Here is a 16,087-nt window from a genome sequence, read left to right as displayed (position 1 = left end):
TATTGACTTAAGAGTATATATAAATTAAAATAATTTTGATTTTTATATATTTTATAATATCTATTCAGAAAATTTGTTAAAAATTTGCTTTTCCACAATTTATGTCAATATGTAACTTAGGTAGTCTTTCATTTTGTGGGCAGACAGTGCAGATAGCCAGTGGCTAAAGTAGATTTTCTCCTGTTATCATACTACAGAACAAAAACAAATATATATATATATATATATGAATAAAAACTGCCAAAATATTAATAAACATGATTTAATAGTATACCTTTCATATTTGACATTTGCAATCAATTCTGTGTTTATTTCTTTTGGTTGCATGAACTCATAATTACCTCTGGGAGGGAAATCGCAGAAATTGGCCTATTATTCAATTTGTTACTACTTGACTGTTAGAATTTAAAACATGTCCTCTCAACATGCCACTGGTACTAAAGTTGATTTTTATATGAAGATATGACACGCTGAGTTTAATGAAGGTATTATATTCTTTACAATGCTTAGCATATTTCCCTCCCCACATACCTAGTTTGGGGGTGATATTGTGAGGGCTAATGATGCCACTGAACTTATTTTATAAGCACATATATTGATGGTGACAAAGGGAATAATAGTATGCCTTTTTTCCTGTAAAGTCAGGCACTTACCAGCTTTTTTCTGCTCCTTAATTTTATAGAGCCAGAATGAAGAATGGGGAGGTTTGTCTGAGGATATCTTATGATAAAGAACAGTCTAAGACTTTAGTTCCTTTGACCCCCAACTTATTTATTGGTAACTACTAAATTTACCATTTTCGTGGCATGAATACAATGGCACTATGCAGAGACTGTTGCACGTGAGATGATTTCAAGTTCTTGCTCGATCTCTGAAGATCAAATAGTTAAATTGTAGGCATCAGGCTTGATATAACCCTATCGGTACATGCATGATGATGTTGATCAGTGCTTTGAGATGTGTAGACCTTTCTTTCTTATACTAACAGCATCACTTTGAAATTCATGGGGATTTTTTCTTTTGATCTTTGTTTGCTGTTGGTATTGCTTCTCACTAAAGTAATCCATGAAATGGAAAAAGGTGAGGTACCAAAAGCAAGCACTGTACTCATGAATTTGCTTCTACTTGAAGATGATCCACTTTATGAATAGGGTCACTGGACTTGCAGATGTTGGTCTGTCTTGTCTAGAACGTGATAGTCTATGGAGAACTACTGCTGCTAAAATGGATTTGTTTTAGTGCTGAGGCCTGCATGAAATATCTTAAATAGTTTGCTGCGTCTTTGTGAAAGTAATCATTAATCTGTGGGACTGCATAAAAATGGAAAGGTAAGAATCTTGAGAGAAAGGATGATTTCTGTGAGGAAATGAGTTTTTTATAATAACATTAAGCAAATTAGTACTTCTTAAAATATCTTACAACATGAAGATTTAAGTTTTTCAAAAAGTTAAGCCTTGCTACTTTAAGAATATTTAGGTATGCTAGAGAGACTCAAGAATATCTTAAATTGTGTAAAAAGCACGTAACTTTTCAACCATATAAAATTGTCATTTAACAGCAAAACAAAACATTTTATTATAAATATTTTGCTTTATTTTCTTTTGCTTTGTTTCCTTTAATAATATAAAACCCCTAAAATTCTTTAGTAAGTACTACTCTTTCATGTTATAACTTTTAAGCCTAAACCTCTGTCTTTAATTGGTTTAAAGTTATGATTATTAATGCAAGAGCACTTTAAATGTAGTTTGGGATCTGCTAGAACAGCTATGGAGAAATAAAATTGTATTGATACTTGAAACAGGCAATCCAGAAGCAGGCAGATAGACAATGCGGAATAGAGCTCTATCCTTTAGCTTTATGTATAGAACCGTACAATATGACTAGTGTCATACAATATGACTAGTGTCATTGCTGTCTGGTTTTCAAGTTGTAATCATTTTGTTCTATGTAGTTTTAGTCAGCCTCCTCCTCTTCCTCCTCCTCTTCTTTCCCCCTCTCCTCTTCTTCCTCCTCATCTTCTTCCCCGCTTTCCTCTTCTTCCTCCTCCCCCTCTACTCCTCCTCTTCTTCCTTTTTGTTTCTTCTTTGGAATTTTGAAACCAACCCCCTTGTTTCTTTTCTAACTCATAGTGAACTCATGGTAGCTACTGTGAGCTCTTTGTTTCTTGTTTTTGCAGCACCTAGGGATAGAACTCAGGGTAATGTCCACCCTAGGCAAACCCTCAGCCATAGTCCTATATCCCTAGCTTCACGTGGCTTTTTTTTTTAATGATTAAAATTTGTTATAATTTAAATTGTCAATTATTATAAATTTGATCTTGAAACAATTTTTACTAGAACTCATAGTAATACAGTTTTGTATCACAATATATACAAAGTACAAAAATTATTGAATAATATTCTCATTACTTGCTTTGCTCTCTCAAATTTTGTCTTCTATTCCATTTTTCTTTTTTTTTAAATGTCAATCTTAACCTTCATAATTGATTTCATGATCCTAGAGTTAGGACCTACTAAGAGCATATTCTGAGTGGTCAGTGGTGGTTTTTATTCATTGAACAGTACTTGATGAAAAATTTTACATTTGAGTTATTCTCCTACTGACATTATAATTTGTTTCATTTCCTCTGTTACTTTAAAAAATAATTTCCATAGCAGAAAACTTAGTAAATAATCTTATCCACCAAGCGGAACCAATTAGATGAACTCTGCTAAATACCCTATGCTACACAGGCACAGGTACCAAAGAATTATCCAGCCCCAAAAGTCAGTTGTGTTCAAGTTGAGAAACCCTGACTTAATTTAACACTTTGAACTAAAATTTCATTTTTCATTTATGAATTGTTACATCTTTTTAATATACTGAATATATGTACTATTCAGTATAAATAATGGCTGAAAATTAGAAATACTAAGGAGTGCAAAAAAAGTTAAAATTGTGAAAAGAAGAAGAACATGTTAACACATAAATGGCTATAAAAATCACCCCGGTGATTCATACAAATTACTTTTGCCTGATAACTAGCAACTGGGGAGATAATGTATGGTTGCCTTTAGAACCTAACCCACAGCAAAGCTTATGGGATGTCAAGGAATGATCTAATTTCCTCAACAACTAGATCTGTTCACTTCTATTAAGGTAATTGAGTTTTTATGTGGAAACAAGATTGAATCTACCCTGCAGGCAGGCAGAACTCTATTGAATTTGTTGATTTCCTCATCCACTTTAGGATGTGATCATGTCTTAAAGAAAGGCTAAAGTCACCAGACGTTCCATAGTCAGACTTTCTATTGTTACCAACTTTTTATCCTTCCTCATCCCATTAGACCTGAAGAGTTTGAAATTCTATGAAATTGTTTGTTTGGAAAACTGGTTAAATTTAGAGTATTTCAAGGCAAATTCACCTACACTAGAATAATCTTAAAATATTTCTTTAAGCTAAGTTTTATTTTAAAAGTATAATTAGATGCAGAGAAAGTAATTTGTCCTTAGTATCATATAATTAACAGGTTTAAAGTAGCATTTGTAAGACATAATTTAAAAATTACTCAACGTGTTATTTTTAAGAAAACAATAATAGAAATAGATGAGTAGTCCAGTATAGAAGACCAAAGGACATGACTAAGTAAGGGGTGAAAAAATTCTTTGCTAAGGGAATACAAATTAAAATTCCAACTAACTTTTTTTTTTAATTGAGTATTTCTTATATACATTTCGAGTATTATTCCTTTTCCCGGTTTCCGGGCAAACATCCCCCTAACCCCTCCCCCTCCCCTTCTTTATGGGTGTTCCCCTCCCCATGCTCCCCCCATTGCTGCCCTCTCCCCAACAATCTAGTTCACTGGGGGTTCAGTCTTAGCAGGACACAGGGCTTCCCCTTCCACTGGTGCTCTTACTAGGATATTCATTGCTACCTATGAGGTCAGAGTCCAGGGTCAATCTATGTATAGTCTTTAGGTAGTGGCTTAGTCCCTGGAAGCTCTGGTTGCTTGGCATTGTTGTACATATGGGGTCTCGAGCCCCTTCAAGCTCTTCCAATTCTTTCTCTGATTCCTTCAACGGGGGTCCTATTCTCAGTTCAGTGGTTTGCTGCTGGCATTCGCCTCTGTATTTGCTGTATTCTGGCTGTGTCTCTCAGGAGTGATCTACATCCGGCTCCTGCTGGCCTGCACTTCTTTGCTTCATCCATCTTGTCTAATTGGGTAGCTGTATATGTATGGGCCACATGTGGGGCAGGCTCTGAATGGGTGTTCCTTCTGTGTCTGTTTTAATCTTTGCCTCTCTATTCCCTGCCAAGGGTATTCTTGTTCCCCTTTTAAAGAAGGAGTGAAGCATTCACACTTTGATCATCGGTCTTGAGTTTCATGTGTTCTAGGCGTCTAGGGTAATTCAAGCATTTGGGCTAATATCCACTTATCAATGAGTGCATACCATGTGTGTTTTTCTGTGATTGGGTTACCTCACTCAGGATGATATTTTCCAGTTCCAACCATTTGCCTACAAATTTCATAAAGTCATTGTTTTTGATAGCTGAGTAATATTCCATTGTGTAGATGTACCACATTTTCTGTATCCATTCCTCTGTTGAAGGGCATCTGAGTTCTTTCCAGCTTCTGGCTATTATAAATAAGGCTGCGATGAACATAGTGGAACACGTGTCTTTTTTATATGTTGGGGCATCTTGTGGGTATATGCCCAAGAGAGGTATAGCTGGATCCTCAGGCAGTTCAATGTCCAATTTTCTGAGGATCCTCCAGACTGATTTCCAGAATGGTTGTACCAGTTTGCAATCCCACCAACAATGGAGGAGTGTTCCTCTTTCTCCACATCCTCGCCAGCATCTGCTGTCACCTGAGTTTTTGATCTTAGCCATTCTCACTGGTGTGAGGTGAAATCTCAGGGTTGTTTTGATTTGCATTTCCCTTATGACTAAAGATGTTGAACATTTCTTTAGGTGTTTCTCAGCCATTCGGCATTCCTCAGCTGTGAATTCTTTGTTTAGCTCTGAACCCCATTTTTTAATAGGGTTATTTGTCTCCCTGCGGTCTAACTTCTTGAGTTCTTTGTATATTTTGGATATAAGGCCTCTATCTGTTGTAGGATTGGTAAAGATCTTTTCCCAATCTGTAGGTTGCCGTTTTGTCCTAACCACAGTGTCCTTTGCCTTACAGAAGCTTTGCAGTTTTATGAGATCCCATTTGTCGATTCTTGATCTTAGAGCATAAGTCATTGGTGTTTTGTTCAGGAAATTTTTTCCAGTGCCCATGTGTTCCAGATGCTTCCCTAGTTTTTCTTCTATTAGTTTGAGTGTACCTGGTTTGATGTGGAGGTCCTTGATCCACTTGGACTTAAGCTTTGTACAGGGTGATAAGCATGGATCGATCTGCATTCTTCTACATGTTGCCCTCCAGTTGAACCAGCACCATTTGCTGAAAATGCTATCTTTTTTCCATTGGATGGTTTTGGCTCCTTTGTCAAAAATCAAGTGACCATAGGTGTGTGGGTTCATTTCTGGGTCTTCAATTCTATTCCATTGGTCTATCTGTCTGTCTCTGTACCAATACCATGCAGTTTTTATCACTATTGCTCTGTAATACTGCTTGAGTTCCCAACTAACCCTTTTAAACAATTTTTTCTTGCAATAATAAAAGACATTCTTGTTACTGCTTGTAAACACTTAGCATTTTATTTCATTAAGGATCAGTTTTTGTGGTGTCTGTTTCATAATGAAACATGTACTATATCTTTTGTCCCATTAGGTACACATCCAAATAGTTTATCCAACTAAGAAATGTGTATATTCATGCATATCTATGTATGTGCATAAAGACATAGGCTCCGCATGATATTAAGCCATTGGAATATACCCAAATGTTCATCAGTGGGAAACAAGTAAAGAGAATTACAGTAGTCATATCTGCCATTGCTAATATCATGTAAAATAAATAAGAATACATTTCCATGGAATGATATGGAAAGATACTGAGGATATATGAAATTACAAATGATCAAGAAGCAGGATATTGACTATCATATAGCTCCTCCCTCCATCTTCAAATGAGAAAAACAAACAAGTTTTAAAATTTTTATATTATATCATAAATTTTTGGTGGAAGAATGCTGCAGTCTGAATGAGAGTTTATATTGATGTGTTACAGATAGACTGCACCGGGTTGGGGATTTAGCTCAGTGGTAGAGCGCTTGTCTAGCAAGCACAAGGCCCTGGGTTCAGTCCTCAGCTCCAAAAAAGAAAAAAGAAAATAAAAAAAGAGTCACAGATGGACTGCACCATGAGTCCTGTCATCTAAAAGGTGCCTTATAAAATTAATTGCTCAAAATAGAGCTTAGTGGTTTTGTATATTGTGGTGCCCTTTGGGGCTTCAACCCAAAGAGTATTATTTCAGAGTTGAGCATAGGATGTTTGCATGCTTTGCCACAGAATTCAGTTAGGATCAATAAAAAGGACCCTGTGTTGTAAAACAGGGGATAAAATACACTTTTATAATACAAGGAGTATGGAAAGAAACTCCTCTAAAAACAAGTGAAGTAAGGTAATAAACTTGAAATCACACTTTCTTATATTTGCTCTTCATTACTTATATTTCCTTTATCACATTGAACTAGAGTCAAGAGAGTAACCGTTCAGTCTTGATATCTAACACCATTAGCTTACATAAGGATCTCTCAGTTTAACAGTACTAAAGCCAATGCAATTGCTATTTTACAAGTATTTAAGCTTTCTGGTTAGTTTTACTTATGAGTAACATCATAAACTTATAATGGTGAATGAATATCTAGGAAAACTTATGGTAGTAGGGCCTGTCTTTTCTTAGGAAGGCAGGTAGTTTTGAAAAGAGAGCTAAGTTGATTCTGTCTGGTGTGTTTGACATCTTAAACTTGACACACTACATCTAGTCCTTTTGTTGCTTGAGAGTGAAACTATTCTTAGTACAGAGGAAAGATGAAAAAGCATGCATACTGACGAGGAGCTCATGCAAAAAGTAATGAGCATTAGGAATAAAGGAGAAAGTATGCTGTATTGGAAGGGGAGGTGGGACGGAATCAAAAGCACTGGTTGTAGGCAAGAAATGTCTCCTTTGTTATAAGGCACTAATGGAGTAAAGCTAGAGATCTTTTATCTTCATGAATTAGATGAGCAAACTTGAGAAAGTTCTTATTCTTGGACTTGAAAAATGACATCTAGAGGAGAACCACTGGGGACTGGAGAAAAAGAGGAAATAACTAGCAAAGTGTGGGGTTTGGCAACAGAGTCACCAAAGAGTAAATTAGTGCTGAGCAAAGGGATTGTCCAAAAATGAAGACTCATTTCAGGTTGAAAATAACACATTTGTGATATTCATAAATTCAGTTTGCTGGGTTATATATATGACTGCTTTCAAAGGTGCCCATGGGAAGAGCAAGATAGTAGACCTAGTTGTGCAGGGTCTTTTGTATGCTGTGATGGGCTGTACCATCACCTCTAATTCTTACATACTTGTTTTTTATTCAGAAAATGTAGTGATAATATGAGGGTCCAGAATACTGACATTTATGTTTATATCCTTTGTATATGAAAGGGGAAAAATCTTGGTCAATTATAGTCATAGTTAAATCTTTTACCTGAAAGTCCAGTGTTAAATGTTAAGTAGTCACTAAAGCACTTATTTATAGCAGAACTTCTTTAGGTGTTAACAGTCTGAACTGGACATTTCCCAGTGCCCTAAAAATGATTAAAGGATACCACTTACTATATATACCACCATTTAATTTTGTGCATTTTAGAGGTGTCTTTCTTGAAGGATGCTCTTTCAGTAAAGAGGGGTTTCTTCCTATAAAGAATATTCTTGAAGTTGATAGGTGCTAATTTCTTGTTTTGGTACAGCAGTATGGACCCCTGGCTTTAAAAAAGTAGTTTGGCTTATCCTCTACACTTTTGCTTTCAAAAGGGTCATTAAAAACAAAAACAAACAAGCCAAAACCTGTTAGTTAAACAATGGCAGTGCCAGGGGTGGCTACATTTCAAAATTGTTCGTATAGAACTTTTGTTCTTGTAAGTCTTCCCCAGGAAATAATGACTGCATTTTATTCTATTTTTAATTTTATTATAATTTACTTTATTCAACCCTGTTGGGAAACCACGTTTCTCTTTCAATAAGCATTAAAAATTATGGTTGGCGTTCATATGACATGATACAAAGTTAAGAAATCAAAAAGTTTAAAAACTGTAACATAAAGGCAAAGAAGTGGTATTGAAGTATAAGGTTATTTGAGACTTAAACTTTTCTTGTTCTCTCTCCAGAAAACAGAGAATATGTATCACAGCAAGAGTTTCATTGGGTATAAGAAAGCATACTAGAATACGTGCTGGAGTACAGACATGCATCAAAATGTAGTAGGATATATGAATTCAGTTTTAATTATTAATTTGTCAAGTTTATTATTTGTTTTTTGGCATTATTTGGAAAATTAATTGCAATACTAATGGAAATCCCTATTATTTCATTAAATTGATGGCTTTTAGGAAATTTTTCCCTATAATTCATAATTGGGATTATAATTTACCTTTTATACAGAATATTGAAATTGGGTGAGAGTCATTGACAAAGTATTTTTAAATATAGTAAATTATTAGTAATGTTAGTACAGATGAGGACTTTCCCTGTGAGAGTGAAAGCTTCTGTAAAATGAAGCATTGGGCATTTATTACTAATATTACTTTACTTTCTTGTTTTATCATTGCACTATTCTAAATGGGAAAGGGGCAGCTTTTGTAGCCTAATATTTTACAGTTCTAACTTTAGAATTCATCTGGGATGCTGTAAGGTCCATTTAAGACCCCACCTTGGGTTATTTTTGTCACTTTGATGTGAGAACATCTAGCATCTTATTAGAATTATTTATAGGGAGACATTTAAAAATTATAGGGAGTGCCTTAGAATCATTTTGAGGACTTTCAAAAAATTAATCTGTAGCCTCAAAGTCAATTTTTTTTAGCTAAGTCAACAATCAAAAGCTTTCATAGGTACTTAAGAATACCATCTGGTAAATAGTTTTAAGTTATTGGGAAGCTTTTTCTCTGGGATCTCTTCTTAGTGTACTAGGACCCTAGTAAATGGAACATACTGGTGAAAAGGGAGTATTCTAACTGAGCTTGCCACTAAATTAGCATTGAATTTAAACTGGCAATCTTTTCAGATTAGTAATAAGTACAGTGGTTTAGGAGTCTGTAGAATGTAGGTCATCTTGTTTACTGTTACATCCCATGAACTTGAAAAAGATAAATCTGAACTGGGCATTAAGAACATAAATGTTCAGCCACAAACCAAAGAACAAAAGCAAATCTGATGCTTTAGGTAATTTTACTGTGAACTAAGCATTCTGATTGTGTTTCCATCAGCTTGTATACTGTGTGTAAGAATATATGCATTTCTTTTGTAGCCACGCCATGAATATTTTAATGTCCCTGTGTACTAATGACTGCTCATCGACTATGCAGAATTTCACAGAGGAAATAGAGAACTGATATACTTATGAAAGAAAATGTCCTCAGCTTGGTGACTAATTCTCCTGTAAAATAATATATAGCATCTTAGAACTAGTACCTTTATGATTGTATTTTTTTCTGTGCCTATTCTTAATTCTATTTATTTTGTATATGATATTGACATAGTTTTTTCTGTCTACTACTGATTTCTTCTTGACAAAATATGACTTGTGAATGTTTTGATTAATATTCTGAACACATACAAGTTATCATTAGTAAATAATCTGTGATTAATCTTATGAGAGTATAAGTGAAAGACCGGGGACAATCACAAATGTTTACCAAAGAAAACAGTTAGGAGCTCAGGCAAAATTAGGCATACCACAATATTTAATGTAGTTTGATCTTCCACTGTTGAAGAAAGCCAAGCTTTATTTAGTGCTAAGATTATCTTACAGTCTGTATGAGCTAATATGTTGGACTGTATCACATAAAAGTGTATGTTGGAACAGTATAAGAAAAATCAATTGTATAATTCTCTAAGATCTAAGGTTAAAACATTTCAATTTTTAAGAAATTTTGTATTGCCAATATTTATTAAGCCACATTTGTGCAGTGTCAAAAGTCCCTTTATGAACTGTCAGAAAACTATGTCACAAAGTCTCCTGTATTGTTGCTCAGTAACAGCCCTTGAGTCAGTAATACTGAGCCTACCCATGTGATACAAAAATTCAGATAATCATTTTTAATATCCAAACATTTATAGTTTATTAATTAATGGCTTCCTAATTAATATATTAAGCCTTCTTCTAAACATTCAGTGATGTGTTAACTATGCTTGTATATTTTGGAATACTAAAAACTTTTAATATTAATTTTATATAAATATGGTTTTAATAAGCAGCAAATTGAGACTTTAAAACCTAAGTAAATTTTTACTAAACAATAACTTAGGAGGCATGGTAGTGCATGCCTGTCATCCTAGTACTTGGGAGGCTGAGGCAAAAGGAAGATGAGGTACTATAGTACCTAGGGCATCCCTGTCTCAAAAGACAAAAAAGCTAAGTATGCCAAAAAACTCTAGTAACTTCAGAAGGTACCCTTACCAGTTTCCCACTGAAAGAAGATCTAGGAAATGTTTTAGGAAATGCAGTGTTAGGCAGCTGTACAGCTCAGCGCTCTCCATTGCCATCTGCAACATCACAAAGCATTGGTCTTTCATTTCCATTTTTCCCATCCTCCCACACTACATGTTGTTCATCTGATTTTAATGTTGCATAAATATGCATTGTCTCATGCCTGTTTGTTTTGGTTGCTGTGTGCTGAGCTGTAAGAAAATGTTGTGCTTTTGTGGGGGGATTATCTGTATACAGCTGCTTGCTTTAAATTAGCAGATTCTGAAATAGCTTTTTCTTGCATGTCTAAAATAAAGTATTGCATGTACTTTGTCTCATGTGAATGACTTCTTTCTTCTCCATCCTTTTTGATAAAATAACATTTTATATTTTCATTTCTCCAGGTAATTTTTTAAGTTGTGATTTTTAAAAAAAATAATGATTTCTAAACCTACAATAGTACTAAATATATTCACATCATTGTACAACAGATCTCCAGAACTTTATCATCTTGCAGAACTGAAATTACATAACTCATCAGACAACTACTTCCCATTTCTCTCTTACTGAAGGCAGGCCCTGGTAACAACCATACTATTTTAATCGTTTCCCTAAATAATTTTGAGCTACAATTTCAGTGTAAACTTGCAAAAATTACATTTTGAATTATAAACACTTTGGAAAAACATTGAACTTGCCCAGTCTTAAAGGAACATAATGTATAAATTAAACTAGACCTTTAGAAAGGGCATATATTATTAAATAATGCTTATTCAGAAAGCAACTTGACTCTCTTCAGACCACAGGCAGTGAATACCTTGGAGAAATCTGATCAGCTCCAGGGAGTAGTTATGGGCCATTTTTATCTAGACACGCTGTGCGTATAAACTGTATAAAATTCAGTGTAGGGATCCTTTAACAAATTAAAGGTTACATGAAGTTTTAAAATGATTTAATGTTAAATGGAAATAACTTTTAAATTTACGTGTACTTTGACTCGTGGGAATGACTTTTTTCTTCATCCCTTTTGATAAATATATTTTAGATTTTCATTTTTCCAGGTAATGTTTTAAATTGAGTAAAAAGACAAACAAACATAGAACTCACCATTTTAACCATTATTGAGCCCACAGTACAAAATAGTTAAGTCATTTACATGTCACTCATGGTATATTTAATGGTTAAATAAAACCAAACATTTGAAGCTGGGGAGATGGGCATCTATCACTATTGTTATTAGACTGTCTTTAAAAAAAAACTATCATGAAAACATGTAGACAAAAATAGAGAATCCCATACAAAGTATCCATACATACATTATTCAGCATCAACAGTTATCAACTTCACATCCACTTCCTCAAGCACAAACCCTAAACAAACTGATATTTCATCTTAAATGCTCCAGCATTTATTCCTAACAGCTAAGAACCACACCAAACAAAATGGATTGGGACTAATTTTGTCTTGTGATTGGCTGATTCGCTGCATTTTTCTAATTGTCAGAGGGAAATGACTTCTTACAGTTAAATTAGGTTCCAAAGACATTTTGTATCAGATGGTTCATAGACCTTCAGTCCCTCAAGCTTGTTTTTCCCCCACTCTTTGCCATTAAAAAAGCAAAAAGAAGCCTTTTAATACCAGTTTGCTACATTCCTATTTAAGTGGTTATATTCTTGTGGCAATGTTTACCTTTCTCTTTTATCCTCCATCTTTCTTAGATCTGTAAGCTGATTAGATTGAAGTTAAATTAGTGGGGGGGGGGTATAAGTGTACATCAGAGATTATACTACCTTTTGGGAAAATGTTCCTTTTCACTAAAGCTGATTTTCACCCATTTTTCATTACTAGACAAGCATACTAACAGATATTCTATGGTTTTTTTTTTTTTTTTTTGGCCATGGTTTTACTACTAAAGGCTAAACCCTTCATTTAGATTTTAGTTATATAACTATCAGCTAATATTTTTGAAGCACTTTCTTTAAATCAGGCATTGAGCCTTAAACTCTCTCAACAAATGGAGGTAAGTACTACTATTTTTGTATCCAAAGTATGAAAACAATAGACTTTAAGTCATTTAAGATTTCACTGTATAGAGTCCTACCATTCAGTCTAACATTCTAAAGATTCCTGGTGTAATTTAATTTTTCTTTTCCTTGTTTTGTGCTGTCTCATGATTAGGATGCAAAAGTAAGTTTATTGTTGGATAACAAAATCTTACATTGTTTTCATCTATTAAAGTAACAGTGTTGCTTTTTAATTACAAAATTGGTAGTAATAGCTAAAGTCTGACCTATATGGTCCTTTTTTTATTTTTGTAGTTTAGTGTACAAAATTGGTCAATTTGGAAAATTTTAAAATACCTCTCTTAGATTTGGCTGAATTGTCTTTGACATTTCAAAGCAAATATTCATTCTTATATCAAGACAAGAATGATTTTTGTACCATAGTATTTTTCCTGTATGTCACCTCCACCAATACCAGTGGTTGCCCAGGGGAGGTCTGGGAAGGTAGCTATTTCTAAACCATTGCAGTAGACAGTTAAGGAAAAATTATACAAGGCAGACATTTCTCTTGATAACATGTGACAAAACTGAACATCAAAAGTATTAGAAAACTAAAAACTTGAGGGAAAGGAGCCTTTTATTTGGAAAACATTTTGAATTTTAATATTTTAGATAATATTTTTCTGTATGTAATTTCACACATTGCTGCTAGTTAGTTTACAATGGGCTTGATTGCTTCTGTGTTATAGCAATGGTGCCCAGCACATTAGTCAATGATAGGTACTTAATAAATGCTGAAAACATTCTTGGGACGTTTTAGGCACAAATCTGAAAACTACCGACTGTTACTAGTAGATTGCTCCTGCGACCCTGCATTGCCTCTTGAATCTCTAAAATGAGCATGCCCTTCGTGTGAGCTTTTTCTATTCTCAAGACACTCGGTATCTGCTTACCAGAGTCTCACATTTTCCCTCCACAGGAAGCTGAAACCCCACGTAGTGTTCTTGAAGAAATTGGACTGACATAACTGTCCTCCCTTGCTGATGACTTCTTGTGGCATTTCACACTGTAGATGGTCACTGCCTCCCATGTCCATGTTAGCTAACGGTGTAAGATGATGTCTTGTCAGTATTACTGTTTTGCTAAGCTGCTTCATTCAGGCCTACCCAATTTTTTTTAAAGGGAACTTTGGTTAATCAAATGATAAATGAAGGGACATAAATATGAATTAGGAAGATGTAGAAAAAGTAACATACCACTTCTGGACATCTTAAAGTTTAAAGGTCAGTCTCATAATTATGTGCTTATATAAAAATATGTCTATTACATGTATATCCAACAATTTGGCAAAATATATTTACAATTGTACTTCAACAAGGAAACTTAAATTATGTGAAACCTGGTTTAATGAAACCAAAGACTAGAGTAGCATTTCAGTATATATAAGAATGAAGGGAATTGACATATGAATGAAAGTTTATTGAAAATTTAAGCAACCAAATTTCTACCAAAGACCCATATTAGATACAACATACATTAAAACAAAAGGAATATAGATGCTTTTAGAGGACTATCTTAGAATGATGCTGTTTTATACTAAAATTCATTAAGTATTCTGAATGAATGGGACAAGGAACAAAGACTTTCCTAATCTTGAGCACATAATTTTTAAGGCCAAGTAACATTTGATTCCCTGAGGTGAAGTTTTCGTGGTCATAATCATGTAGTTGTTTTTGATGCCCCAAATAAAATAGGATGGTTAATTACCAGGTATTCTTCATAATAGTATGTTGCTTTCCTCACAGAGTATTACATAAAGTCATTATCTAAAGCATGATGTTCCTTCTAGGGTGCTTGTTAAAGCCAAATTTATTTTGCTTCCCTATTGCTTCCTTCCAGTTAGAAGTGCTGCAGACTTGACAGCAGCTCCCTATCCTTTCATGTCACTGCCTAGTCGTCGGAAGTCTTATGACAGCTTAAAAGATACCTTTCGTATAGCAAAGTGAGAGTTGACTGAAGCAAAGTGGCATTGGTTGGCCCTATATTTTTTGAAGCTGTATAAATTCCTGGCATCACTTTTATACATCCTGACACATACCTGAACACATCTCCCTGATTTCTATGTTCCCTTGTAATATGCTAGGCTGGAGTAAGCTTTGCTGTGATTGTGAACAACTTTCAAGCCACCTGAACACTGTCTTATCACATCACCAATTAATGGTAATAAATGTTCTGCAAACACTGTGGTGTGCTTTTATCTCTTTCCCAAAGTTTTGTTGAACTAGGAGGAGCTGCTAAAGGAAGGGGTTTTTTTCCAATAAAATGTTGACAATTCCTCTCATCTGACACCTCACCCCTGCACTGAAATGTGGTTGCAAGTACACACGAAAATGGCAGAAGGGTCAAGGAATGTTCATGTACTTCAACTCAGTAAAAAAATCATATGGATACTATGCTATCAAGGACTTACACCACATTTTCAATTAATAAATGCCGCTTTTAAAACCATGATGCAATTGACTTTTATACGCTTTCTGATTTAGCAACTCAATTATTCCAGATTAGTCAAATGATATCCAAATGACAAATTCTCGCCTCCTCCATTTGAGAAAGTTGCTAGTACATGCAACAGAAACAGATTAATATTTGCTGAATGTGTTGCCTAATGTAAGCCACAAATCAAAACTTCTAGTTACAGTAAGAGCATGGTTTGGGGCCTTTTGCTGCTGCAAATAGGAATTATTACATTCAAACCCTGAGATATTTAAGAACAGGGAAAGTATTCTCATCAAGTTTTGAAAGAGACATTTGTAGGTCTAAAGTAAAGGGCCTTTGTGAATGAAACTGTTCACTTGTTCGCCTGTGGGCTTCTGTCAGTGATGCAGAGTTGAATCATAAGTAGAAATCTGGTTTATCACAGACACATGCAGGCACACATCCATTATGATAAATGTAAGCTCAAAGTTACTATCAAGGTAACGACCCAATCAGATTTTCTAAACTTTCCTTGTACTCTCTACAGGCCCATTAACATTTGAGGAGAAAGTCCTCGCTTGCTTAATTGTCCTGAGCTCAAGAAGATGGGTTTTATTTCCTTTCCCATTATGCTCTAAGAATTCACAGCTTTAGGACTGGGTATGTACCTTACTGATAAGTACCCTTGCCTACCATGTTGAAGCTCCAGCATCACACATACAAAATTATCGTTACATAATCTTGGCTGCAGTTTGAACAGTATTTTAAAAATACCAAATGTACTTAAAAGCCATACATTAATAAACCCAGTAAATCTAGAAATCTATCATTTTGGGGATGAAGCAGGCATTTAAAATTGAAACAAGTTGGATTTTGTTAAACTTTCAATACTTTGTACCTGGTTTTTTTTTTTTTTTTTTTTTTGAAAAATGAGGTAGGGCCTCACTCTAGCATCAGCCTCCCAAGTGCAGGGAATACTGGCATAAGCCTTGTATGCATCTTTAGTGAAT

General features: G+C 34.6%; 1 protein-coding gene across 32 annotated transcripts in view; it reads left to right on the top strand.

Moving 5' to 3' along the window:
* The window catches only part of Ap1s2 (adaptor related protein complex 1 subunit sigma 2), a 47,038-nt gene extending 32,194 nt beyond the window's left edge, over positions 1-14,844 (top strand). For 11 of the 32 annotated variants that reach the window (XM_087599618.1, XM_087599610.1, XM_087599604.1 and 8 more), the window contains one exon: positions 13,582-14,844. In XM_087599618.1, coding sequence (XP_087455744.1) covers positions 13,582-13,629 — 48 coding nt within the window. In that variant the 3' untranslated portion in view covers positions 13,630-14,844. Of the gene's footprint in view, positions 1-682; positions 778-8,299; positions 10,928-13,581 lie in introns of those variants that run through there. The other 21 variants (XR_015646239.1, XR_015646234.1, XR_015646240.1 and 18 more) reach the window with 5 other exon arrangements.
* The last annotated feature ends 1,243 nt before the right edge of the window (positions 14,845-16,087 follow it).

Source organism: Rattus norvegicus, chromosome X (assembly GCF_021556685.1).
Source record: "Rattus norvegicus strain SHRSP/BbbUtx chromosome X, alternate assembly SHRSP_T2T, whole genome shotgun sequence".
In the NCBI taxonomy this organism is placed as follows: Eukaryota; Metazoa; Chordata; class Mammalia; order Rodentia; family Muridae; genus Rattus; species Rattus norvegicus.
The sequence above is the reverse complement of the archived record's forward strand: the minus strand, read 5'-3'. Positions and strand labels throughout refer to the sequence as shown.